This window comes from Glycine soja, chromosome 20, assembly GCF_004193775.1.
Source record: "Glycine soja cultivar W05 chromosome 20, ASM419377v2, whole genome shotgun sequence".
In the NCBI taxonomy this organism is placed as follows: Eukaryota; Viridiplantae; Streptophyta; class Magnoliopsida; order Fabales; family Fabaceae; genus Glycine; species Glycine soja.
Window position 1 is genome coordinate 41,404,610 of NC_041021.1, and position 27,960 is coordinate 41,432,569.

General features: G+C 31.4%; 4 protein-coding genes across 5 annotated transcripts; all 4 read left to right on the forward strand.

Annotated features, from left to right (window-relative positions):
* The first annotated feature begins 3,183 nt into the window (after positions 1 to 3,183).
* LOC114402125 (protein MAIN-LIKE 1-like) lies at positions 3,184 to 5,180 on the forward strand. The gene is made up of 4 exons (XM_028364648.1): positions 3,184 to 3,447; positions 3,561 to 4,076; positions 4,327 to 4,914; positions 5,004 to 5,180. The coding sequence occupies exons 1-4, from the start codon at positions 3,184 to 3,186 to the stop codon at positions 5,178 to 5,180; spliced, it is 1,545 nt and encodes a 514-aa protein (XP_028220449.1).
* Positions 5,181 to 5,937: 757 nt separating this feature from the next.
* Positions 5,938 to 9,428, forward strand: LOC114402241 (primary amine oxidase-like). The gene is made up of 5 exons (XM_028364742.1): positions 5,938 to 6,771; positions 7,368 to 7,752; positions 7,867 to 7,980; positions 8,187 to 8,725; positions 9,053 to 9,428. The coding sequence occupies exons 1-5, from the start codon at positions 5,987 to 5,989 to the stop codon at positions 9,255 to 9,257; spliced, it is 2,028 nt and encodes a 675-aa protein (XP_028220543.1). The 5' UTR covers positions 5,938 to 5,986; the 3' UTR covers positions 9,258 to 9,428.
* A 2,712-nt stretch (positions 9,429 to 12,140) lies between these two features.
* On the forward strand, positions 12,141 to 17,173 carry LOC114402291 (primary amine oxidase-like). 2 transcript variants are annotated; one of them, XM_028364805.1, is made up of 5 exons: positions 12,141 to 12,986; positions 15,168 to 15,552; positions 15,645 to 15,758; positions 16,054 to 16,592; positions 16,791 to 17,173. In XM_028364805.1, the coding sequence occupies exons 1-5, from the start codon at positions 12,202 to 12,204 to the stop codon at positions 16,993 to 16,995; spliced, it is 2,028 nt and encodes a 675-aa protein (XP_028220606.1). In that variant the 5' UTR covers positions 12,141 to 12,201; the 3' UTR covers positions 16,996 to 17,173. The 2 variants fall into 2 exon arrangements, with proteins under 2 accessions (XP_028220606.1, XP_028220608.1); XM_028364807.1 differs by having other exon boundaries at positions 16,710 to 16,933.
* A 6,699-nt stretch (positions 17,174 to 23,872) lies between these two features.
* LOC114402704 (primary amine oxidase-like) lies at positions 23,873 to 27,718 on the forward strand. Its single transcript, XM_028365359.1, has 5 exons — positions 23,873 to 24,790; positions 25,084 to 25,468; positions 25,579 to 25,692; positions 26,532 to 27,070; positions 27,360 to 27,718. The coding sequence occupies exons 1-5, from the start codon at positions 24,000 to 24,002 to the stop codon at positions 27,562 to 27,564; spliced, it is 2,034 nt and encodes a 677-aa protein (XP_028221160.1). The 5' UTR covers positions 23,873 to 23,999; the 3' UTR covers positions 27,565 to 27,718.
* Positions 27,719 to 27,960: the final 242 nt, after the last annotated feature.

Genomic DNA, 27,960 nt, shown 5'->3' on the forward strand with positions numbered 1-27,960 from the left:
TGGGCTGGCTTTTCGAGACCATGAAGGTAACAACATCCTTGCCTCGGCTACCTCTTGGACACCACAGCTGCTGTTATTTACAGATGTTACTTTCGAGATAGATGGTAAATGAATTCAGTAATAATGTATAAATATTTTGTTATTTTAAATTTTAAATATTTTATTAACGTTTTTACTTTTTATATCGTATTATAAATTTTATTATATTTTTTTATTTTTCTCTCTAAATATAAAATAACATAATAGGTGTTGGTGTAACATTTTTCAAAAAATTTATGATGTGTGGAAAGCTGTTGATAGAGAGATGCTCGTTCTTACCTGCATGGTGTGATTGAAGACTGCAGGAAGGATACTCGCAACCAAGTTCTAATTATGAAGCTTGTGTTCACTAAGTGTGTGGGAAATATGCTAGCTGATTCTTTGGCAAAACTTGTCTTTTATTATCATAATAGGTGTTGGATAGAGGATTTGCCTGTACATAGTACAAGGACTAGCTTTTTTGCATTCTGATGTACATGTCTGATTTTCTTCTTGAACAAAATATTCTCACTTTCCACTCTAAAAAAAAAGAAAAAGAAATAGTACTAGCATCTAAAAAATACTTCATCTTACCTTTCTGATGAAACTAAGAAAATAATCCTAGTAAAACAATTAATGAGATGGAATATCCTAGTAAAACAATTAATGAGATGGAGTACGTGTCCACGTGGGTGTTTATCAGGAGAGGTCATGATTGACTGATCACGGTAGTCTTCCTTCATTATTTTTAATAAAAAAGCTGGCTACCTTTATTTATAAACTTTTTAAAAAAATAACAAAAGAAATGCCGTACACAAATGGTGAATGAATTAAGGGAGTTGTTAGGTGCACCCAGCACTAAACGTGAAAAGGCAGAAATATCCCTGTTATTTTTTTAAAACATTTTTGTGCACCTAGCCTTTTCTTCTTCTGCGCATTCCCTTCCCTTCTTCCGCGAGGCATTTCATCTTTTTTCGCGAGCTGAGCATCAATCCGCGAGGCGTTTCTTCTTCTTCTACGAGCTTCTGGTTCGTCTTTCTTTCGTGAGCTACGTCTTCATTCCCTGCGAGTGGCTCTCCTTCTTCCGTGCATTCCCGTTCTTCCGCAAGCTTTCATTGTTCCGTTCTTCATCGAGGTAAGCCATATTGTCCCTTCTGTTGTTCCTTGTGAATGTCGTTTTGTTTCCATTGTTCGTTTCTTAGGCGCAGTTGGTAGGGATGTAAAGCTTAGGGATTTAGGTTGATCCGCAATAGGATAGTTGAAGTTACGGATGAAGTTGATCAGCAAGAAGCATGCAGATCAACCTATTATGCTTGCGGATCAAGTTGATCCGTGTGAAGCTTGCGGATCAAGTGCGGATCAAGTTGATCCGCATGAAACTTTTTTAATTTTAGAAAGTTGAAATTAGGTTATAATAATGAAAAATGGTTTTTAATAAGGGTTTAGGGTTACTTTTGAAGCTTTTAACCTCAAGTATGCTATTGTATAATGGTTGTTTAAGTTATTGTTTTGAAATTTGGTTTTGAGGTTTTTTGGTTTGTATTAATGTATGAAAGTATAATGTTTGTTTAAGATATTTTGTTTGATGTGAATTTATATTTTGAAGGTTTCAGTAGTTTATTACTTTATTTATATCCTGTATGGTAGTGAATATGCAATTGAAAATAGGAACACAAACTAATGGTTGTGGCTTTACTTTGAACGCAAACTATTAAGTTTTGCTTAAATTTCTCCTACTTATGTGTTTGAAACCCTTAAATTTAGTGACTCATTAGAATCCTAAAAGGATGCTAAAAAAATTAGAACCTTGTAATCCTTTTTAAGGACTTTCTAGAGCATTCCTACTTCCCTTGTTTGAACTTAAAAAATGGACATTGGATTCTATGCAAGAGAACCCAGTGAGTTCTCAAAAGTGTACATGTACACATACCCTAACATACGAAGAGGTTGTTTCCAACATTTAAACCCATGTCCTACAAGGCATAAGGAAGCAACCATACAATTGCATTGCACCAAGGCTTCACTCTCTTGTTTGAACTCGAAATCCTCCAATTTTCCAAAACTTGTCACCCTATTAAAATCTTCACTCTTCTAATTTTTCTTTTCTTTTCAGTATCAGTAAGAAGCATTAACCAGTTAGCAAGTGCTTCACATCTTTCCCAGTGACATGATACTTTCTACCTCTTTGTTCTCAAAAACTTTAGGACCCAAGCATATCATTAAATTTCCATGGGCAAGTTTGGCTTGAATCAATTTAAAAAACAAAAATCATGATTTCAAAAGCTCTATGTGTGTCTGGAATTGGATTACTTTATTTTTCCTTCAAAACAACCTACAATCAAAATCCTAACTGAGAAATTAAAAACAAAAAAAAAATAATTCCCCTCCCCCCAAAAAAAAAAAATCTACAGCAGGCATGCACTCTCATTGAAATTTTGCTTTGAATACCAAAAAGCTTAATCTAAACACTCAAATACTTTATAATCCTCTTCAACTTCACCTTGTTACTGAGCAACTAATGAACAATGCACGTGTATTTCAAAGCAATACTCATTCCAAAATCCAGATCCAACATTGCCCTGAAATCCAAATCATCCTTCAAACCTAAGCACTACCCAACCACATATTGAGCCAAAAAGGTTGCAATCAACGAATGCACCACAAAGCACAAATTAAAATCGAGGGAAAGAACAGATCAAATAATGATGCTTGTCATATGCCTCAAAGCAGTAAACTAATTAGGTCCAAAACTTGTTGAAATTGTTGTATAATAGATCATTAACCATGAAATTGTTGAAACTTGTTGAAAAATATCGACAAAAAGTATGTCGACATTTAGGCAAAAACTATATCCAAATAATGTTTAGAAACACACATTCAACTATATCCATTACCAAGTCTTCTTCAAATTGGTCAATCATTTGAAAGTCCAAACCCAAACACAAAGCACCAAATCTCCCAAACCAAACCATATTTCCAAAACCATACACACACACACACATAAAATTTCTAAATTTCTCCTTGAGAAGGGAAAATGCAAAATACCCTTTGAAATTGTGTGGTTTAGTGATGGAATTTGTGATAAACATTTGCAGATCATGGTTAAGCCTAGAGGATTAGGCCATGTGTTAGGTAGGGTTGTTGCCAGAGGTCTGGGGAGAAGGGATGGTGATGATTCTGAGGGTACCTGTCATTTTTGCCGATGATGTGCCTGTGGTGCCTGCGGTACCACAGGCTGAGCCTGCTGTAGCTGGCGATGAACCCATGGTAGATGTTGACGCACAGGACACTAATGCAGAGACTGACGCACAAGATACCGATGCAGAGGATGCTGCAGATGAGGCTGAGGGATTTCCTAGTGGACTCAGGGACCCATCAGTGCTTACGGAGTATGCTGAGCATGTTGTAGCCAGTGTATGGTCTGGACAGGTATTTATAATATTCAATTTAAGTTATCTGTTAAGTATTATTTTTTATTGAGTTTTTGGTTACTTAAAAATATTATTTTAATAAATTGTGTGTTCCTTTATACTTCAATTCAGGAACAACCTGAGTTGAAGTTATCCTCCAATGGGAGGAAGGTGCATAAATTAGGCAGGCCTCTTCCTGCAATTGAGGAGATGGTTGCTGGGACAAGATTAAGTCCTCTGATCGCATGTTCAGTAGACACCGGCGATCAGAGAAGTATATCCTCGTTTGTCGAGAGGTGGCACCAGGAGACGAGTACTTTCCATCTTCCAGTGGGGGAGGTATCCATCACGCTGGACGACATCGCGTCTCTTCTTCATCTGCCGATCGTTGGCGACTTCCACGCCTTCCAGCCTCTACACATCAACGAGGCGGTGCTGATGTTGGTTGAGTTACTGATGGTCTCACCAGAGGTAGCCATGGCCGAGATAGGACACTGTTGTGGACCATACGTACGCTTACATTGGCTACGAGACGTATACCAGCGCAGATGTCAGACCCAACACTGGACAGCTGCAGCTCGTGCTTATCATCTGCATCTTCTGGGTTGCACTCTTTTTGCTAATAAGAGTGCAACCCGTGTTCATGTTGTACACTTAGACGCCTTGCGTGACCTCACTTAGGCTAGGAGGTATGCATGGGGAGCTGTTGGCCTCGTCCATATGTACTATCACCTTAATGATGTCAGCATCAGCACCAGCTGAAAGGTTGCTGGTTACATCACGTTGTTATAGGTAATTAACATGTTTTTCATAATTTAATTACAAAAATATTTTAATGAGGGTATTTTACTTCTGACGTTCATTTGAAATTCGTATGATTTTCATGTAACCTCTATAGTGTTGGATATATGAACACTTTTCGTCTGTTGCAGAGTGCAATGCTGATCCAGACTACGACGAGGTGTCACCACATGCGTGTCGATGGATTGCCACAAAGAAGGCTGTCAAGAAGATATCTACAGTGACGTACAAGCAGCGCCTGGATCGTCTCAGGATTCCATATGTTTGCTGGATGCCATATGCGGAGCACCGACCGGTCCAGGAGTTTCATCCGATTACATGTTTCTTAGGACAGTTCCGCAGGGGGCCTGTTGTTGTCAGATACAGACCGGAGAGGGTTATGCGCCAGTTCGGATATGTCCAGTGCATTCCTGCACACCCTGTCGATTCATGGGTGTCATTTGACAATGTAGACGATAGGTCGGCGCACTACTCAGACCATCTGGCGCCAGCAGGTGACATATGTGTTGTGCCAGGTCAGTGTGCGCTCGACTACATCGACTGGTTCTTTGTGATATCGCATCCATTCATGACTGCGCCACAGACATCAGATCCTCCTCGAGATGCATCTGCGACACAGCCCAGACATATCCCTCAGGAGCTAGCACCAGCATCGACACATGCGGATGAGCCCAGATATGCAGTGGTAAGTGTTACTATTTGGTTACATGTATGTCATTTACTTGAATTATTTTAATACTAATTTGTATAATTCGTTTGTTTTCAATTTAACAGGAGGCTTACCATGCCATCGCAGAGATGTTGGAGCATCATCTTAGTCTAAATGAAGTCACGCCAGGTACATCGACACATGAGGTCATCCAAAAATGCCTCAGGATTGCCAGCGGTGTCACAAAAGACCGCAATGTGCATGCCGGGTTTCGACGTAGGCGGCGCATGAATCAGTCATAGTTTATTGACACCTTTCATATTATCAGTTTTGGACGATGTATTTGACTGAACATTTTGTATATTTTAAGTTATTTTGGTTAATAATATTAGTTTATAATATTATCAGTTTTGGACGATGTACTTACATGTTATTTTTAAATTATGTTTAAATTACTTGATTCAAAATTCATTTGAAATTCATTGAAATATTATGAATGGAAGTAACTAAATTAGAAATGTTATATTATTATTGCCTTAGTAAATTAGAAATGCCTTTTAAAAATTAAAACATATCTACATTATTTATTACTAATTAATTAATTTGATGAAAATTTGTTTAAATAAAGCTTAAATTTTCAAAAAATACAGTCTGTTGTAGATCAAGTTGATCTGCAAAAGACTTACAGATCAACTTGATTTGCAAATATAAATAAAGTAGGGGCAGTTTTGGAATTTTTAAAACTATGCTGGGTGCAATAATGCTGGATACACAGTCATGGATTAGTTATGAGTAGAGTTAACTTGTGGTTGGTCAGCAATGGGATTTCTTTAATTTTTTTAATTGCACGTGGTCATTACTTTTTCATTTGTTTAACTTAATCAGATGACAAAACTTAGCAAGGGGACTTTAATTTTTTTAATTGAACGTGGTCATTCCTTTTTCATTTGTTTAACTTAATCAGATGACAAAAACAAGTTTTTTAATTAAAGAATCCTACATAGTAGAAAGATGGTGACCAATATATAATCCCCCAATTGTAGTAACACAAGTACTACACAACACATCAATAGTTAGCTATAGCTAGCTTGGTTCAAGTTGATGAACAATGAAGCTAGAAATTTTCACATGTCTCATAACTCTCTTGTTCTTTTCCACTTCAGCATCCACCAACACCACCTTTCACCACCCACTAGACCCTTTAACCCCATCCGAGTTCAAGTTGGTCCGAACCATAGTCCAAAAAAAATACCAAGCCTCACCCCCCACACTAACCTTTCAATACATTGGCTTGGACGAGCCAGACAAAGCCATAGTCTTATCATGGCAATATTCAGACCCCAAAACCAAAGCCACAACACTCCCACCTCGTCGTGCTTTTGTCGTTGCCCGTTTCAAAAAACAATCCCTTGAGATCACCGTTGACTTGTCCAAACGTTCCATTGTCTCCACCAATGTCTACATTGGCCATGGCTTCCCCATGCTCACGTTCGATGAGCAAGACTTTGTGGCCGAGCTTCCTTTTAAGTATAAACCCTTCATTGAATCAGTGAACAAACGAGGCCTTAATATATCTGAAGTTGTGTGTTCTACTGCCTCGGTTGGGTGGTATGGGGAGATAAAGAGCAAAAGGACACTGAAGCTTCAGTGCTTTCACACACAAGGGTCTACTAATTTGTTTGCTATGCCGTTGGAGGGTATTACGGTGGTTGCTGATCTTGATGAGAGAAAGTTAGTTGCATATTTTGACAGGAAGATTGTTCCTGTGCCCAAGGCTGAGGGAACTGAGTACGTAGCTTCAAAGCAAAAGCCTCCATTTGGACCAACGTTCATTGGAGCAGCTTTTGTGCAGCCAAACGGACCAGGATTCAAGATCAATGGCCACTCTATCAGGTAATTAGTTCATATATATGGTGACTTTTTCAGTCTCATCACTTAGTTTTAAAGGGCTTTTATTTGCAATTTTTCTCTTACATATAATATTGATCTATTTTGTATTTGATTGACAGAGTGACAGTAGAGTTTGTAATCTAATATTCTTAGAAGAAATATTATTCTACACTACACCCTGGTTGAGATTCTAGAAATAAGAATGTTGCATTACTATAATATTTGAGAAATAAGGACACAGACAAGTTATAATTTTATTGGTGGACTAAGTTCATATATCTCTAAAATCTACCATATTTTTGAAGCAAATATAAGGAAAGTTAAAAAGCACTGAAACACGCATATATGCATTGTAGAAACTAAGAATAAATCTCAAAAAGTTGAATTTTATGAAATTTTATTTTATAAAAATTGTGTTTATATCTTTTTTTACATAGAGTCTCAATGTCTAATCAATACTTGCAAATATTTATAAAGTGAAAATTAAGTACAAAACGAAGATTTAATATGCATGGTTGGACCAAAACATGGTTGTAAAAGTCTCACAAGACCTTTAAGTATATATGAATGAACTTTGATGTTTTTAAATGTATGAGCAGCTGGGCAAACTGGGAGTTCCACCTGGGATATGATATTCGAGCTGGTCCAGTGATATCGCTAGCATCAATTTATGACATTCAACAGCAAAGGTATCGCCGAGTGTTATACAGAGGATATATATCAGAGTTCTTTGTTCCATACATGGACCCAACATCAAGTTGGTACTTCAAGACCTTTCTTGACAGTGGTGAATTCGGGTTTGGCCAATCCATGGTGTCACTTGAGCCTTTCGCTGATTGCCCATCCAATGCTGCATTTTTGGATGCATATTTTGCAGGAGAAGATGGTGTGCCAGTTAAAATAGCTAATGCATTTTGTGTTTTTGAGAAGTATGCTGGGGATATCATGTGGCGTCACACAGAATCAGAAATCCATGATGAAGAGGTAGTAGTCCCTTCATTCCCCCGAGAGCCACACCATTCATGTGTATTAACATTTTTAAAACTTATATTCTAATTAAATGTATATATGTATTGATAAATAATTGGTTCTCGACAGATAAGGGAGGTTAGGCCTGATGTGAGCCTAGTGGTGAGAACTGTCTCAACTGTGGGCAACTATGACTATATCGTAGATTGGGAGTTTAAGCCAAGTGGTTCCATAAAAATGGGGGTATGTATGATACAAATTAGAGTTTTATTATTATGCATTATAGTAATAATTCATTTTACTCTGTGAACTAATCAGAAATCACATAATGTATATCATAAAAGTTAATAATGCATATACTATTAATTATTCTTCTATAAATTAAATACAATGTGTGGGAATTTAATGTTTTCTACTGCTAACTAGAATTTTGTGTGCGTGCGTGACAGGTTGGTCTGACAGGAATTTTGGGAATCAAAGCAACAGCATACACCCACGTGGATCAGATAAAGGAGGATGCCTTTGGCACATTGCTAACAGACAACACCATTGGTGTGCACCATGATCACTATCTCACATATCACCTCGACCTCGACATTGATGGAGAAGCCAACTCATTCGTCAAGACCAATTTGGAGACCGTGAGAGTAACAGATCACAGTTCACCAAGGAAAAGTTACTGGACCGTGGTGCGTGAAACTGCTAAGACTGAGGCTGATGCTCGAATCAAACTTGGTTTGAAGCCATCCGAGCTAGCAGTGGTAAATCCCAACAAGGAAACAAAGCCTGGAAACAAAATGGGGTACCGTTTGTTCCCATTCACAGTGGCAAACCCACTTTTGGCCCCTGATGATTATCCACAACTGAGAGGTTCCTTCACTAATTATAATGTGTTTGTTACACCATATAACAAGTCTGAGAAATGGGCAGGGGGGTTGTACGCTGATCAGAGCAGAGGAGAAGACACTTTAGCTGTTTGGAGTCTCAGGTACATTATATATTATACATCTAATATGAATAATTCAAATGAATATCTATAACAAAGATTAGTAATCATAGGTGGCTAAGAAATAATATTACGTAAAAAAGATGTAAGTTTGATTTCTATTATATCGATATGAGGATTTTGTTAATTATAATCTGTGAATATTTTTAGAAGTATTTTTAAAGTTTTGAAGCCTATCGATCCTAACTGATCTTGATGAGTCCTTGAGACACAATTTACCTAAACTTTGCACTAAAAAATATAACAAAGATAAATATATTATTGTGACTGTATACTTGTTATTAAATTCGCAATCTTATCATATTGCAGGAATAGGAGCATTGAAAATAAGGACATAGTTCTGTGGCACACGGTGGGGATTCATCATGTGCCTTGTCAGGAAGATTATCCTATTATGCCAACACTGAGCGGTGGATTTGAGCTAAAGCCTACCAATTTCTTTGAGAGTAATCCGGTTCTTAAAGCCAAGGCACCAAAGCCTGTGCATTTGCCCAAGTGCAATTCTAAACCTTAGTTGATTTTTTCTTTAAATTCTACTTTGGGGTGCAGTTAGCGTGAAGGGCGGCCACAAGAGGGTTGTGTTATGCCATCCTTAAGAGATTCACACGTGATGTGCTTTTGCAATAAAATAATTGGAAAAGTTTGCTCTGTTTCAGAATTATACTCCCACTTATGGGGTTAACAAGCATGTGCCATCCATTTTCAAACATAATACAGGTTAAATTAGTTTTTTCTTAATTTATTATTTAGATTTAATTTAATTCTTTAATTTTTTTCCCAATTTAATCCTTTAATTTTTAACACTATTTTAATTTTTTCCTTTTTAAAAATCGATTCATTTTTTAGAAAATATACATTTTGTAATGATTTAAAATCATTTAGTAACAGTTTTGGATCGTCATAAAATATGATTTATTTTTTATTTATTTTATGAGAAAAAAGATTATACACTGATAATAATTTCTTTTTATATATTCATTCAATCACAATTTATTATGTATTGTAAATTTATTAATTTTTAAAATAATTTAAACTGTAATTTGTGATTAATTATGTATGATTTTAATATTCATTATATTTGTTAAATAATGACATGACAAATTAATAAAATGTCATATTATTGGTTAAATAATAGTACGACATAATAGGTAATAAAATATTTTAGGTAATAAAATAAAAAAAATTAAGTAATAAAATCAAAATAGACGATATTATATATATATATATATATATATATAAACATATTTAAGAAAAAAATAATACTTAGTGGTTTTCCAACGCCGTCGCAAGAGGAAGTAAGCACTGTTGTTAGCTCCGTGAGGATCTTCTCTTCCACGGCAAGGTGGTTCATGACTAGCTAGAAGAACCAACTTAGCGCCACTGACGATGTGTCCCTATCGACGAGGAGGAGGTTCGACGCAATCTATCGCAGTGAAACAATACTTAGTGGTTTTCCAACGCCGTTGTGCTCTATATGAAAGAGAGGATGGTAGCGTTGAGGCCGAAGTTGCGGGTTACGAGTCAGGTTCACGAAGCCGAAGTTGTCGGTGGCACAACTAGTGATTTGAAGGAGCATGGTGGTGAGCTTGCCAAAGGGGAGAAGGTGTGGAGGTTGGACTAGGAGAGGAACTGGAGGAGGACATAGTAGCAAAGGACGTTAGCGAGAGCGATAGGGAAGATTTGGTGACAGGAGAGGTGGTTGTCGGTGACAAAGTAGGCGTTAAGGACGACGAGAATTGAGAGGGAGGAGTAGTCTAAGAGATTTGCGACGAGGGACATGACAAAGTCAAGAAGGGAGGTGAATAGGAATTATATTTTTACTTTTGTTAGACACAGGACAAAAAGTTGTAATGAGGTTTAGTGAATTATAAATTTTTGGATAACTATCCCATCCATCATTTTTTATTTTGTATTATCTCTCAATCATTTTTTAAATCAAAGGTTTGGACAAATATTTTTGTGTTATCCAATCCCTCATTTTTTAGCAAATCAAACACACCCTTTAAGTGAAAACATATAAACAAATAAGCAATTTATTAAACCGATAATGTTGCTCTATCACATGCTTTGTAACTACACAACTTTTCTATTTAATAAATAAAAAGATAACACATGAGAATATTGTTGAATTATTATTCAATGAATATAAATATTTAGCGTGTGTTTCATGCAACAATACAATAAAAGAGAATAATACATGAGAAATATTCAAGTAATAAAATAATTTTTTATTGGTTAAAAACAATTTTTTTATCATATACATTATTTGGAAGACAATGAAAAACACAAATGAAATAATATGAAATTTACTGCAATACTCTTATAATTTTAATTATCTTAATATAATTCATATTGCTATTATATATTATAAAATAATATACATTGTTGTATAATTTAATATATATTATAAATATTATATAATATATATCATAAATATTATATTATATATCGATACGTATATATATATATATATATATATATATATATATATATATAATACAAAATAATATAATATAATATAATATAATGTTAATGTTATTATATTGGTAGGAAATCAATTGGCCAGAGCAAATAAAACTTGAGATTAAAACATCAATACAGAGATAGAAAAACAAATTAGAATCAAGATATTGGACGGTTATTCCATGAGAGGCTGTTGGACAGCTATTAGATGACAAATTAGATGGAAATATTAAATTTTGATGAATAATTTTAGCCAAACAAGAAAAAATATTATAATAAATTAAAATTTAAATGTAAATTTCACCTTAGCCACCTTGAGCATCATAATCGAGGTGCAAGAATGTGAATCATCCTAATCATATTTTAAATATATTTTTTTCTTCTCTACGGGCAAATCGTCACAAACTCAAATAATAATACTCCTACGTTTTATTTTAACATTATATATATATATATATATATATATATATATATATATATATATATATATTATTTACTTTTTTTAAGGAATGTTATCAATTAAGCAATTGCATGTGCATCAGATAAGGCAATCGGAACAGCTTGACGAGGTAAATCCTCAATCCAGTTCATATTGAATTATCCGCCAAAGCATTACCAGATATTTTAACACATTATTTCTACAGAAATATTAATAGTTGAAACAACAGCAAGTTAAAGCAGTATCATTGATAGTCTTCAACAATTGCTAGTAGCTATATATATATATATAGCTCCTATCCAATCTCCATTATGTTTCATCTTCCACACACACACACACACGAGACACACGTATATATAATTTGGGCAATCCGTTTCATACGCAACACCTTCCGTTTATAATTTTTTGCAACAGTAAAAATGGGTCTCTTTTATAATTTTTTATTTTTTATTTACTTTAAAGGAGAATATAATATTTCGAAGATGAAGCCAATGTTTTGCTAAATTATTACAATATAAGAACAAGAGCGGGGGGTCTTGAGTTTGATAACAAGAGCATGGATGCAACCACGAAGGTTACACTGTTCTCAATCCTCATGCTCTTTTGGAGCCATGCAGAATGCAACCATCTTCTTCACCCACTAGACCCTCTAACCCCTTCTGAGCTCAACCTTGTTCGAACCATTGTCCAAAACTTTTATCCAACCTCTCAAAACCTCACCTTCCACTACGTAGGCTTGGACGAACCCAACAAGCCCGAAATCCTCAAATGGCTATCCTCAAACAACTCAAAAATCAAACCCAAACCACGACCACCTCGCCGAGCCTTTGCCGTAGTCCGGTTCCAAAAACAGTCCCACGAGATCACAGTGGACCTGTCCACGCATTCCATCGTCTCAACCAAAGACTGCGAAGGAAATGGCAACCCTATGCTCACCTTTGGCGAACAAGCCGTGGCGTCGCAGCTACCATTCAGCTACGAACCGTTTAAAGAGTCTTTGAAGAAAAGGGGTCTCAACACGTCACAGGTTGTTTGTGCTTGTTTCACTATTGGTTGGTTCGGAGAAGGCAAGACCAAAAGGAACGTCAAGGTTAAGTGTTATTACGCAAATGACACTGCCAATTTGTATGCCAGGCCATTGGAAGGTGTGGCTGCGGTGGTTGATTTGGACGACATGAAAATTGTTGGCTACAATGATAGATATGTGGTTCCGGTTCCAAAGGCAGAGGGCACTGAATACAGAGCTTCTAAGCTGAAACCACCGTTTGGTCCAAAGCATAAGGGAATAGCTGTCACGCAAGACGGTGGACCTGGTTTCACCAAAGACGGCCATTCGGTAAGGTACGACTTCCTTCGTTCATATACTTCTTTCAATTATTTCAAAAATAAAATATCATGTCAGGCCATGATTGCAATCCAACTCAATCACGTGCATTTTGTTGAAAGTTGAAAAAAAAATACTTTTTATTTATAAAAATGAATGTGTAGTCCATTTGAATATTTTTTTATTATCATTTTTACTGTTCGTGTTCAATAATAAGACAATATTTTTTAAATGTAATAAAATCACTTTAAATATTTTAACATTAAATCAATGGTATTTTATTTTGAGGTTGATTTTAACATATACAATATTGTGATTATTATTAATTAATAAGATGGCATTTTATTTTTTATTTTAAGGTAATAATTGCAATAATGATTTTCCATCATATATCAATTCAAAATTAATTGACTGCATAACTCATGTTGCAATAAAATCCTTTTATTAGTTTTAACTTAAATGATAGTCAAATTTATAGTGGGTCTCTCGTGCATGCGTCGTTGTCATTTTGTCTTTTTTCTTTTGTTTAGATTTAGTAGATAGAATTTGATTTGAAGAAAACTCAGTTTTTTCTATGAAATGAAAGAACAAGAAAAACTCAATAATAATTTTTCAACCATATCTCTTTGAACTTCTTTTATCTAACCACATGTTTTTAAATCCTAGAGATATTTTTTGTCTTTTAAAATAATATTACTAATTTAATATCTTTTAATTTTATTTTCTATTCAATCAAATAAATAGAGAAAAATTCTTTTTTTTCTTCTCATACCAAATAATAAAAAATTTCATTCATTTTTTTTCTTCTTTCTCATATTTTAATTTCCTTGTCTACTATCACCATTCCCAATAATTAATTTGACAAGATGGACAAGGATGGGAATATATATTACAATTTTAAAATATGAAAATAATAGTTTGTGTTTTGAATCATCACATTAATTTCAAAAGATGAAAAGAATAGCGTCCAATGCCGAATTTTTCGGTGTATAATGATGTAAATGATTATTATATCTTTGTTACTTTTCATGCCGGCATTAGTTTATGATTAAATCACGATCCTAAGGGATCCCATTCAGGAAAAGAAAGCACTTAACCAGAATTAATTTATGATTCCTACAATGCAAGACTTGGTTGTGGCAATCGAGTTTTGTGTCATCATAAACAAAATTGCAGTCTGCATATTTCCTACATATACACACAGTTTTCAAGCGAAGTACAAGGACAATAAACCAAAGAGTAAACATAAGTACAGTAAATTAGTTGTTGAGATCAAGAGAACTAGTTAATTTATTTAATAAAATTAATATACAGTATTCATTTTAATATTTATTATTATAATATTAGAAATTGAAATAATGATTCAATAGTAACATTAAAATAAAAATATTTAATAATTTAAATAGCTGGATAATATTTTTATAATTTTAAGACCACTTTTCTTGATGCTTAGAATTTTAAAAACAACTTGTCCAATTACATTACCCACGTTTCAGATTAAACTAAAAGAACATTTTTTTTAGTTAGAATGACTAACTTAAAACGATTTTCTAAGATTTGTATCTTTTCCCATCCTCACCAGTACGTCTTCTAAATTTCGTTATTGGAAAATTTTTATTTGATAGTAGAAAAAGAAATGATAGGAAAGAAAATAGTGAAAATAAAAAAGAAAAGAAAAAGAACGAATTTTTGTATTGTCTGATATAAGAGGGATAAAAAAGAGAATGAAGTGAAAAATATTAAAGTCTTTCTACTTATTTGACTGAAAAGAATTTGAGAATAGAAAAAAATAGTTTGAAAAACAAATTAAAAAACACCCTTAAAATTTAAAAATACGCCGTCAAATAAAACAAGTTAAAATATATCACTGAAAATTTACAAAATCTGTCTCAAATTTCACGGATGCATTTTCCCCTCTTTTTTTGTTGTTATATTTTTATTCTCAAACAATAGCAAAGATTTTGAAATTATATTATTTTCTCCTTTATTTTTCCTTTTCAAATTCTACTATCCCAATCAAGATAATATGAAAAGAATAGTTTCTCTATAAGAGAATATTCATATTATCCCAATCAAGAAATTATATTATCTTGGTTGTATTCTTTGTTCTGAGCTAAATTAAACTATAAGTTATTTATTTATTTAGTTTACAATAACAACTATATGTAACTTTGATACTGACCTTTTTCTGCAATCAGTTGGGCCAATTGGAACTTTCACGTAGGATTTGACATTAGGGCTGGCCCAATAATTTCTCTTGCTTCAATATATGATCTTCAAAAGCAAAGACATCGTCGGGTACTGTATAAAGGATTCATACCAGAGCTATTTGTACCATACCAAGACCCAACTGAGGAATGGTATTACACAACATACTTTGATTCTGGTGAATATGGTTTTGGACAGTCTATGTCTTCACTGCAGCCTCTCAACGATTGCCCTCCCAATGCTGCATTCATAGATGCATACTATGCTGGATCAGATGGTACCCCGGTAAAAATAGCTAATGCCTTTTGTATATTTGAAAAGTATGCTGGTGATATCATGTGGCGTCACACAGAGATTTCAATTCCAAATGAAGTGGTACATTTTTTATTCTCTATTTTTTCTTTCTTTTGATTCTTGTTTCATTTTGTTTTTATGCTGACGAAAATTCATTGTGTTCTTTTTGGTAGATAACTGAGGCCAGATCTGATGTAAGCCTAGTAGTGAGAATAGTTTCAACTGTGGGAAACTACGACTATGTCATAGATTGGGAATTTAAGCCAAATGGCTGCATCAAAATCGGGGTATGATTGCATGCACTAAATTTAAATGTTTTTTGCCATGACTTAAATTTGAATCCTTCTTTTCTTTATTCAGCCATGTTATAGCAAAATTCGGATAAGCATAAGAAGTAGACTTATTTCTTATGGGACTCTATTCGATGTAGTTCTTAGTGAATGATACATTAAAATGACTTATTCCTGTGTGCTATTTATTGTGGAAACCACTCTCAATCTCTAACCTGTCCTTTCATGTGTCGTTTTTCTATAATTTATGCGTGTTGTTTAGAAGCTAACTGCATGTTATAATTTAAAATAGGTTGGGCTTACTGGGATATTAGGGCTAAAGGCAGGGACATACACCAACACAGACCAAATAAAAGAGGATATTTACGGCACACTAATAGCAGATAATACCATTGGTATATACCATGACCACTTCTTCACCTATTATCTTGACCTTGACATTGATGGTGAAGCCAACTCCTTTGTGAAGTCCAATTTGGAGACAGTGAGAGTGAAAGATGACACCACACCCAGGAAAAGTTATTGGACGGTTGTAAGTGAAACGGCTAAAACTGAAGCTGATGCAAAAATCAACCTAGGGTCCAAGCCTTCAGAGCTACTAGTGGTAAATCCTAATAAAAAGACTAAACAAGGAAATAAAATTGGGTACCGTTTGCTTCCAGGTCCAGTGGCACACCCACTTTTGCTTAATGATGACTATCCACAAATCAGAGCTGCCTTCACCAATTACAATGTATGGGTCACACCATACAACAAATCTGAGAAATGGGTAGGAGGGTCATACGTCGATCGTAGCAGAGGCGATGATACCATTGCTATTTGGAGTCTCAGGTCTGTCATTTACTAAATCACATGTTACATAAAACATTGATTTTGATATAAAAAAAAACACTATTTAACTATGTCTTAGTTTTATCTTAATTTTTATTTCATCCAATTTTTCTCCAGATAATTTAATTTAAATTTTGCGGACATAGTTTGCATATATAACGAGGTGGGAGAAATGGTCCATGTGAATTGAATGTGCAGGGATAGGGAAATTGAGAACAAAGACATAGTATTGTGGTACACAATGGGATTTCATCATGTTCCTTCCCAAGAAGACTATCCAATTATGCCAACGTTGAGTGGTGGGTTTGAGCTGAGGCCAACCAATTTCTTCGAGAGAAACCCGGTTCTTAAAACAAAATCACCCAAGCCTGTGCATTTCCCTAACTGCACTTCTCAACATTAGCTGGTGCGCATTGGACTGAAAAAACTAAATAAAATTTGATGGATTTACATATCCTCATATATGTAATTTCTTAATTTTTTAGGGTTAATTAAATTTTTATTTTTGGTCCTAAACTATTTCTTTAAGAAAATTAATCCTAAATAAATTTATTGTTAATAAAAATAGTCTTTGCCATTAATATCTTTCGTAAAGTAATGAAGTATTATGAAAGAAACAAGACAGGTTAATTGTCATATGTATGTTACATATATATTAAGTAAGTTTTATTATATTTAGGTAAATAATTAGAATATTATATGATTAAAATGTGAAAGAAAAATATATGAGTCATTATTAATTTATAGGCTCCAAACACACAAGTGAAAGAAGAGATATGTGATAATACAGAATAACAATTCATCCTATTCATCTATTAACCACATGATCACTTAAGTAGACAATTCAATCTTAATAGAGATAATTAGTTGTTGTTTAAGGATGAAATGTTTTAAAAAATAGTTTAATTATCAAAAATTTAAAACTCTCATACATTTGAACACTAAAATTTTATTAATCCTATTTTTTACCATTCACCTAAGAATTAAATATGATTTTAGTCATTGGAATTTGAAATAAATTTATATTCAATCTTTTAGATTTAAAATTAGTCTTTTTAGTAAGTGTATTTTTTTTGTGAATTTTGTTTTTGGTATTCTAAAAAAATTTAAATATATATTTTTCAATAATTTAACATTTTTTTATTTTTGTTTATGTATTTTTTATTTTAATTCTTATAAAATTTGTTTTTAATTTTTCTTCTTAGATAAATTATTTTTATTGTTTAAAATATTTTTTTACTGTTTAAAATATTATCTAGAACATTTTAAAGACAAAAAATCAAACATACATATTTTGTAAAAATTAAAAAAATATAGAAACGAAAACATAAAAATACAATACTAGTGGGAGGAAAAATACATTTAAATTAAATAAAAAAGATTCTACAGACATCTGAAAATCGAAGTTGCGTGAATTCTTGTTGAATCTAGCTAGGTGTTTTTATTCTCGATTTGTGTTCGTCCATTTGTTTTCCTGACGTGCTTTTAGATCTGAATCTGTTTGATGCATTCTCATTACAAATGATGAAAGAAGATGGAGTTACTTGTTTCTTTTTTATTTTAATTGATTCCTGCGGTATAAAAATCATAAAAAAATTAACTCAAATTTTAAAATAAATAGTGACAAATTTTTAGTGGTTAGAAACTATATTTTAAAATTTTTCATTGATATGTGATCATTTAACTAAAGATATTTAACACGGAAAAATCAGTTTTTTTTTATTAAATATTCAGAATAAATTTTTGTTCATTTATCAAATACTTAAAATATTCTTTTATAAAGGAACTAAAACATATTTTAACAAATCAAAATAAGAGTATGATATAACCTATAAATATATTTTAAATTTTTGATAAATTAACCAATTTTATTTTGAATATTTAATAAACCAATAAATAATAAAAGTAGGATAAATTTTAATTTTATCATGTGTTTAGTCAACAATAGATAACATTATTATGTTATCCTTGAGTAACAATGATCCCAGCATCAATTGGAAATATAATTGCACCCAATTGAATATATTTAGATGATCAACTTAAATATTTAGATCTCATTGTTATTAGTTCTCATTTTTTTTATTGTAAGAGGTATTGTTGATGGAAACACTGTAAATATGAGAATATTTCACATGAGAAATAACATAGTAACTTTTGATTAAAAAATAAAACTAATGATTAGGATTCTAAAAAATTATGGTTATGTTTGACAAACCTATTTAACTAATTTTTAATTTTTTTTCTACTGAAAAAATCTTTCACCTTATAACAATGTTTAATAAATAAGTTTTTTTTAAATAAATTGTACTAATTTTTTATATGTTATTTCATTTGCAACATTTTTTTTAAATGCTGCCTAAAAACATCTTATATTTTATTCTCCTTTTTACCCTTGAAATGTTTATTAGTTTCCTTCTTAATCTTTTTTAGATAAGGTAGAGTTAATACTCTTTTTTCTTTTCTTCTTTCTCTCATTAACAATATAGTTTATTTCGTTTTTGTTATTAATTATTTTTCAATATTTTTTATATCACAATGTTTATTTAACCATTACAATATCTTTTCTAATTTAATATTATACCTTAGCACATTGATAAAGATCAACGATAGGTTTGTTCTATTTCTTCTATTATATATTTTTTAATTTTTATATTATATCATTTATTTCAATATTGCACGGATCAATGTAATAAAATTATAGTATATACTTAAGACATTGATAATTGTGAAATCTGAGTTAATTTAATAGTCAATTTTGATTAATAATGATAATAATTTTTTTATATTATTACTGTTTTTAATGAAATAATGAAGGAATTAACATATGTGTAATTTTTTATTAATAAGAGTCAAAAGAAGAAGAATTGATATGCTTTAGAGGAAAATTGATAAAAAAAAAAAGAGGAAGAAAAAACATTAAAAAAGAGTTTGAAGGATTGGACAGCTCGCTCAGCGCGCAATCCAGACAGACTCAGCGCATAACTTTCTTTCGCTCAGCACACAGGTCAGACTTAGCGCGAGAAGGTCTACGAGGAAAGCCCAATGTGCATTAATATAATGTTTAGAGGGTAATGCATTAAAAAATAGTTATTTTCTAAAGAATTGAGAAATAGTATCTAAATAAATTTATTACTAGAAATAGATTGACATTTATTTTGTCCAATAAATTTGTTATTTTATCTTTGTAAGAGAAGTTGGGAGGGAGAGGATAAGTAAACTAAGGGGGTGTTTGGTTTGGTTGTTTTCTGTTTTCATTTTCATTGAAAACAAAAAACCATGATGAAAATATGTTTGGTTGGATTTCTGAAAACATTTTCAGTAAAAATGAAAACAGAAAATAACCAGAAAATGAAAACAATAAATTATTGTTTTCAGTGTTTTTAGTTGAGGACAGAAACCTCATTTTGGGTAAAATGAAATTACAGTGACAATGAATGTAATTTTAAGCAAATCTAAAAATACAAAAAGACAAAAAATCAATATATCATAAATTTTCAATATTTTTATTTCATGAAAACAAAAAGTCAAACCAAACATGTTTTCAAAATTCTAATCTTTTGAAAATGAAAACAATTTTCAGAAAATGAAAATAGAAAATAAAAATACAAATCAAACACATCCTAAGTTCTTCATGCGGAAAACTAAAGATAAGATAATTCAATAGATGTATGTGGAAACAACGATTTCATTGATTAGAGAAAATCAAAATTATAAGTATCAAGAATATATTTTGTATAACAATATAATATAAAATATTAAAAATACAGTATTTGGAACTAAAAAGTAATTAAAATAATTGATCTATAAATAAAAAATTAAATAAGTTTTAAATTAATTAAAAATATATAAATACTAAAAATATAATTTTAACAGTAAAATAATTTTAAAATTTATCTGAAATATATAAATATATATATTTTTTATTTTATATTTATCAATTACTTTAATAATAAATAATTTTATCAAACGTACTTATAATTCAATCAATTACCTTAATAGTTTTTCAAACATCAACTAACCTTTCAACTATTTTTTTTTCAAATATAACACTAGATTAAATCATATGCCTTGGTTAATTAGTTGTTAACTTCCCCTTCTTGTTCAACGTCAAATTCAAAATCATTCTAAAATTCTACAATTTTAAAATGAAGATGATATAAGAACGAACCAACGTAAATTGAAAACTAATTAACAATGGTCCCAACATTAATTGGAAGATAAATTCTTCTAATTGAGAGTAATATATGAACACAATTTTCAAGGGCTCTATATTGCTACAATGTCAATTTCCCCCCATAGGTAAGTAGAGGCATGTGTTTTCATTTAAGTATTTTTAATCTCATCTACAGTACTATCTTAATTTATGTTGTGATCCTAGAGCTATCATTATTATTAGTTCTTATTTCTTGTTAGGATTTGCCTAACCAATGCAGTATTAATACCACTCCTTAAGAAATTAAAGAGAAAAGACAAATGCTAAGGAATTAAAATAAGCACAATTTTCAAGGGCTCTATATTGTTACAAAGTCAATAATAGGTAAGTAGAGGTATGCGTTTTCATTTAAGTGTTTTTAACCTCACGTACTATATTAATTTATGTTGTGATCCTAAAGATATCATTATTATTAGTTATTATTTGTTGTTAGGATCTGCCTAACCAGTATTAATAACACACTTTAAGAAATTAAAGAAAAAAGACAAGTGCTAACTGCTAAGGAATTAAAATAGGAATGTAAAAAATTAGTCTATTTATAATTTTTTACATTCTTATGTTTTTTATCATACGTATTTTTTGATATTCAAGACATTAGTTAACATAACAAAAAAGTATTTATTGTATAAATTATAAAAAATAAAAAAATTACAAATAACATAATTTTATGTATTTTAATAAAAATATGTTTGCTTTTAATTTTTTTAAGGATAACACCAATTAACATTTGACTTCAAAGAAGAATTCTTATTTGAAACATGCTATTTGTGTTGGGTTTCAAATGAGAATTTTCTTATAATGAAAATTGAGAATCAACAATAATAACTAATGAATCATATTATTTTAAAAAATAAAAATTAGAATTAAAAAACACTTAAATGAAATGAGGTGCCTATTCTATCCTGCACTTCTCATTTAGTTTCTGTGTAGTTTTCTTTTCCCGGGCTTTTTAGCCCCGTTGAATATCCAAAATAAAAACAATCTAAGTGTCCAACTCATAAAATAAAATCTAAAATAGTGCTTATTCTCTATTTTCTTTTTTAAGATTTAGAAAAAATATTTTAAGAAAAAAAACTCTGATATTCATTTGTTGTTTTTAGTTTTTGGTCTATTTTTTAAAATATTTTTAGAGGAAATATTTTCTAAATTTTAAACAAACGTATTTCTACTCTTATTTTCTATTTTTGTTAAAAATAAAAATAAAAAACACTCAAACCAAGTGTCTGTATAATTTAAAATCACTTTCAAATTCTACAATTTTAAACAGAGATGCCATAAGGGCGACCAACATGAATTGAGAACTAACATTGGTTCGATAAAGATATTTTAATATTTGGAAGATGACTTAAATATGGTTTACTTAGAACATTTCCAAGGCTTATTGGTTAACACATGATGAGTTGTTTATTTTTAGATACGATTGATTATTTTTTTATCATTAGAGGTGATTTATATGTTATATTAAGTTGTTTAAAATTAAGGTTTGATTGATTATATAAGAAACAATTGCTTATAAGTAAAAAAAAAATCTTATTATTTAAGAATCATTTAAATGTAATTTAAAACTATCCCATTAAAGCAAAATATGTGTAAGTTGTTTAAAATCATATTGCATTGTAAGAACCAATTAATATAAGATAAATAATTTAAAATGAATTATTTAAATTTCAGTCATTGAATATACTCTTAATAATATGTATCTATAACTATAAATAAAGACAATAGTGTTCTTGTTGTCTTTCTTCTTTGCCTTTTTGTTCCCTTTGTAAAACTAAAATAAAAAAATAAAGGCTTGATTTTGTCTCCACGTTTGTTTTGATTTTTTACCCTTCAACTAATTTTACAAACTAACTCATTATATTTAGTTTTTGACCTTTCACATCATTTATTTCTTTTTAACTCCTGGTCTCTTCTTTCTCTATTATTTTTTTTCTTATTGGGTTGTCTAATTGAACCCAAGAGAAAATAGAATTAAACAACTTCATATTTAATGATCAATAAAATAAAATATAGAAAATTATCCTATATTTTGAATTCTATTATTAATTTCTATGACTATCATATTTAGCGCATCATATTTAATTTCTCTTTCCTACCATTTTTTTCATATCATTTATGTATAAAATTAAAATTTAATAATTAATATTATACTAAAATACATAAATATATGTAATAAAAATATAAAATATTAAAATTTGAATAATTATTATTTTTTAATTAACTATAAAAATCTATATTCTTTATTTACTCTAGGTAAATATTTATCATAAGAAAAAATTTAGATTAAATAGTTTCATTTATTTTCACTTTTGAAAAAATTAATTTTTTTTAATTTATTGGAATATATAAAACTTAACTTTAGATAAATAGTTCTCATTTTACATTTGAATTTACAATCCAATTTTTGTTATTATCTATATGTAAAATGAGAGCTATTTAGCTAAAGTTAATGTTTATATATTTCAATCAATTAAAAAAACTAATTTTTTAAAATTAAAATAAATGAAAAATATTTACCCAAAGCGAATATAGAATATGAATTTTTATAATTTATTAAAAAATAATTACTAAGAATTTAATATTTTATAATTTATATATATATATATATATATATATATATTAGTATAATTTTAATTATTAACTTTTAATTAAGGATTATAAAGTTTTAATTTTGTATATAAATGATATGAAAAAAAATTATATGAATGAGAAATAAAAGATGATGCATTAAATGTAATAGTTAAAGTATTAATGATAAATTTAAAATATAAGACAATTATCTGTATTATATTGATGGATGAAGTTAGTTAATCTCATTTTTATTTGAGTCAGTTAGACAAATCCTTTCTTATTTTAAAATTGTAGAGTGTCTCTCTTTCATGTACTTAATAATAGTGACAAGAAGCTAATAATCTCATTTGATTGTTAGATTATATTTTACTTATTTTACCCTTAATACTAACTATATATCTACTAAATATGGAACTACTTTTGCATATTTGTCACATATTTACCCATTAATGGCTTTAAACCATCTATAACCCTCTCAAGTATTTTTTATTTGTCAAATACAAACAATAAATACCTTTTATTCACTGTTTATTACTATTATAAAAAAATAAGTAATAGTATGTATTTTATACCATCACTTAATTATTTCTTATAATAAGTACCGGAGTTTGATCACGAGAGCAATGGATACAACCATGAAGGTGATGCTGTCATTTATCCTCATGCTCTTATGGAGCTGTGTAGAATGCAAGAACCATCCTCACCCACAAGACCCTCTAACCCCGTCTGAGTTCAACGATGTACGAACCATTGTCCAAAACGCATACCCAACCTCCCATAATCTCACCTTCCACTACGTAGCCTTGGACGAACCCAACAAGCCCGAACTCCTCTCATGGCTATCCTCAAACCCTAAAACCAAACCTACACCATCTTCTCCGCCACCACCTCGCCGGGCCTTCGCCATAGTCCGGTCCCAAAAACAGTCCCACGAGATCACAGTGGACCTTTCCACTCGTTCCATCGTATCAACCAAAGTCTACGAAGGAAATGGATACCCTATGCTGACCTTGGGCGAAATAGCAGTGGCGACACGGTTGCCATTCAGCTACGAACCGTTTAAGGAGTCCGTGACGAAGAGGGGTCTCAATATCTCTCTGGTGCGGTGTAATGCCTACAGTTTTGGTTGGTTTGGAGAAGCCAAGACCGTACGGAGCGTCAAGATTAAGTGCCATTACAGAAATGGGACTACTAATTTCTATGCCAGGCCTTTGGAAGGGGTGGCAGTGTTGGTTGACTTTGATAATATGAAAATTGTTGGTTACAATGATAGATATGTGGTTCCTGTGCCAAAGGCAGAGGGCACTGAGTATAGAGCATCTAAGCTAGAACCACCCTTTGGTCCAAAGCTTAAGGGAATAGCTTTCAAGCAAGACGGTGGACCTGGATTCACCATCGATGGTCATTCCGTAAGGTATTCACTATGAAAAAACTTTATAGTAACAAAACAGTTTGCATGTAATTTTAAAAAAATTGACAATAAAACTTTAGTGTGAGACAATTAATTATCAGTGACAAATTTTGTTAGTAATACTTTAATTTCTTGTAGTGATTATTTGTAATTTGTATTCCTTCTTTTTTGTATCTTGCACTTTTTTAAGAGGCAATTCTGTTAGTGTGGGATATGATTACGTTTATATATATACTTTTTTGTTAACACCAACGGCTGTATGTATAGCTTTGATACTAACCATTTTCTTTAATCAGTTGGGCCAATTGGGTATTTCATGTAGGATTTGACATTCGGGCTGGCCTAGTAATTTCTCAGGCATCAATTTATGATCTCCAAAAGCAGAAATATCGTCCGGTACTATACAAAGGATTCGTATCAGAGTTGTTTGTGCCATACCAAGACCCAAGTGAGGAATGGTATTACGCAACATTCTTTGACTCTGGTGAATATGGTTTGGGACAGTATATGTCTTCATTGCAACCTTTGACCGATTGTCCTCCCAATGCTGAATTCATAGATGCATACTATGCTAGTTCAGATGGTACCCCTGTAAAGATATCTAATGCCTTCTGTATATTTGAAAAGTATGCTGGTGATATCATGTGGCGTCATACAGAAGTTGGAATCCCAGATGAAGTGGTACTTTTTTTTTAACTCCGATTTTTCAATTATAGTTTTTTGTTCTGGTTCCATTTTTCACTTTGTTTTAATTTTCAGTTGATAAATATTCACTGTGTTCTTTTTGGTAGATTACTGAGGTTAGATCTGATGTAAGCCTAGTGGTGAGAATGGTTTCAACTGTGGCCAACTACGACTATGTCATAGATTGGGAATTTAAGCCAAGTGGCAGCATCAAATCTGTGGTATGATTGCATGCACCAATCTTTAAATGTTTTATGCCATAACTGAAATTATAATCCATCATTTCTTTATTCAATCTTTTAGTAGAAAAATTTGAAGAGACGTATGTCAGCATTAGACTCTATTTCTTATGGGACTTTATTCAATTTTGTTCATGGTGAATGGCAAGCCACCTTCAACAGCTTTTAAAAGGACCTATTCATATATATGTGCTATTTATTGTGGAAATGACTCAGTCTTTAAGTGTCCCTTTAAGTACAAAGCAATCAAAACTGAAATAAATGAAACAGAGTTATTCCTTTCTGTAATCCAAAATTGAGCGTAAATTGTTACATGTGCGTGATCAATTGATGTAGAATAGTCGTTTATAATATTCTTACATGCCTCAAATTTCCCATGAAAAATACCTATGATTTGGTAAAACAAAAAAAATGAGAGTGAATAACCAAGTTAATTAGCACTTCACTAAATTATATCTATATATGCAAATAAATAATTTATACTCCTTTTAGACCTAAATATATGCAACATAAAAATAATTTTAGACTTAAATATAAGTAAATATTAACTGGTTTTTATCTTATTTAATGATAATATTTTTATTATATCGAATAAAATCTTATTTTTTGTTAATCATTTATTCTTATTTTACTATGAAAGATATTTTATGAAGATTTTTTTAATTAAATATTATTAATTGAATTTTTTAATCCACATATTTTGTAGTTAAATTTATTTATATATAGGTCCAGATTTACTTATAAGTAGGTCCAGATAGTAAGTAATTTACAATTACTTATTATTTAGAAGCTAATTGCATGTTATATATTTTTTAAATTAGGTTGGACTTACTGGGATATTAGGGCTTAAGGCAGGGACTTACACCAACACAGACCAAATAAAAGAGGATATTTACGGCACACTAATAGCAGATAATACCATTGGTATCTACCATGACCACTTCTTCACCTATTATCTTGACCTTGACATTGATGGTGAAGCCAACTCCTTTGTGAAGTCCAATTTGGAGACAGTGAGAGTGAAAGATGACACCACACCCAGGAAAAGTTATTGGACGGTTGTAAGTGAAACGGCTAAAACTGAAGCTGATGCAAAAATCAACCTAGGGTCCAAGCCTTCACAGCTACTAGTGGTAAATCCTAATAAAAAGTCAAAACAAGGAAATAAAATTGGGTATCGTTTGCTTCCAGGCCCAGCAGCGCGCCCACTTTTGCTTAATGATGATTATCCACAAATCAGAGCTGCTTTCACCAATTACGATGTATGGGTCACACCTTATAACAAATCCGAGAAATGGGTGGGGGGCTTATATGTTGATCGTAGCAGAGGCGATGATACTTTGGCGGTTTGGAGTCGCAGGTGTGTCATTTACTTTACTAAATTACATGTTACACTTTCTCACTTCTTATTTACTCTTTCCTTAAACTGACCTAATTCATTAAGTGTGTTTTTTAAGTTCTGGTTCTATAATCAAAATTGGAATATCATTATTCTGCATAATAGAGGTTTAAATTAAAAACACTAAAGTGTTACTCAAGTTTTGTCTAAATCTTTACTTCAAATGCTAAATTTATAAATAATTTAGTTTAAAATTTTGAAGAGGTCTGAGAAATGGTCCATGCTTCGGTGTTGTGAATTGAATATGCAGGAATAGGAAGATTGAGAACAAGGACATAGTATTGTGGTACACAATGGGATTTCATCATGTCCCTTGCCAGGAAGATTTTCCAGTTATGCCAACATTGAGTGGCGGGTTTGAGCTGAGGCCAACCAATTTCTTCGAGAGCAACCCTGTCCTTAAAACACTATCACCCAAGCTTGTTGGCTGGCCTAACTGCACTTCTCAACATTAGCTGCTATTTATTATACCGAAACAACTAAATAAAATTTGAAGGATTCATGTATTCTCATATATGCATGCTATTTCTTCGTCATGTACCCAAAAATAATTGTTCATTTTCAACAATCCAGCTAATAAAGAAAAAACAAATACTAATTATTGAGGATATAAAATAAAATATACTTGATGAAATTGAAAATATTTATTATGTTAAAAATATAAAACTTATCTAACATTCTTTAATTGATTAATTATTTTAACATAACTCTAACTTTTTTTTATCATGTATCATAAGATTTACGATATCATCTATGCATCATATTCAACCAATTAGATTAAATCTTTTTAGTCAACTCTCATTTATTTATTTTCTAAGGTGTAGTTTGATTAATTTTATTTAAGGATTTAT

Coding starts and splice junctions, on each gene's coding strand:
- LOC114402125 (XM_028364648.1), top strand. CDS start 3,184: ATGGTGATGATTCTGAGGGTACCTGTCATTTTTGCCGATGATGTGCCT. Junction 4,077..4,326: donor GTGCAACCCGTGTTCATGTT/GTACACTTAGAC, acceptor TAACCTCTATAG/TGTTGGATATATGAACACTT. Junction 4,915..5,003: donor ATGAGCCCAGATATGCAGTG/GTAAGTGTTACT, acceptor TCAATTTAACAG/GAGGCTTACCATGCCATCGC.
- LOC114402241 (XM_028364742.1), top strand. CDS start 5,987: ATGAAGCTAGAAATTTTCACATGTCTCATAACTCTCTTGTTCTTTTCC. Junction 6,772..7,367: donor ATCAATGGCCACTCTATCAG/GTAATTAGTTCA, acceptor ATGTATGAGCAG/CTGGGCAAACTGGGAGTTCC. Junction 7,981..8,186: donor GTGGTTCCATAAAAATGGGG/GTATGTATGATA, acceptor CGTGCGTGACAG/GTTGGTCTGACAGGAATTTT.
- LOC114402291 (XM_028364805.1), top strand. CDS start 12,202: ATGGATGCAACCACGAAGGTTACACTGTTCTCAATCCTCATGCTCTTT. Junction 15,759..16,053: donor ATGGCTGCATCAAAATCGGG/GTATGATTGCAT, acceptor AATTTAAAATAG/GTTGGGCTTACTGGGATATT. Junction 16,593..16,790: donor ATTGCTATTTGGAGTCTCAG/GTCTGTCATTTA, acceptor TTGAATGTGCAG/GGATAGGGAAATTGAGAACA.
- LOC114402704 (XM_028365359.1), top strand. CDS start 24,000: ATGGATACAACCATGAAGGTGATGCTGTCATTTATCCTCATGCTCTTA. Junction 25,469..25,578: donor TTGGAATCCCAGATGAAGTG/GTACTTTTTTTT, acceptor TCTTTTTGGTAG/ATTACTGAGGTTAGATCTGA. Junction 25,693..26,531: donor GTGGCAGCATCAAATCTGTG/GTATGATTGCAT, acceptor TTTTTAAATTAG/GTTGGACTTACTGGGATATT.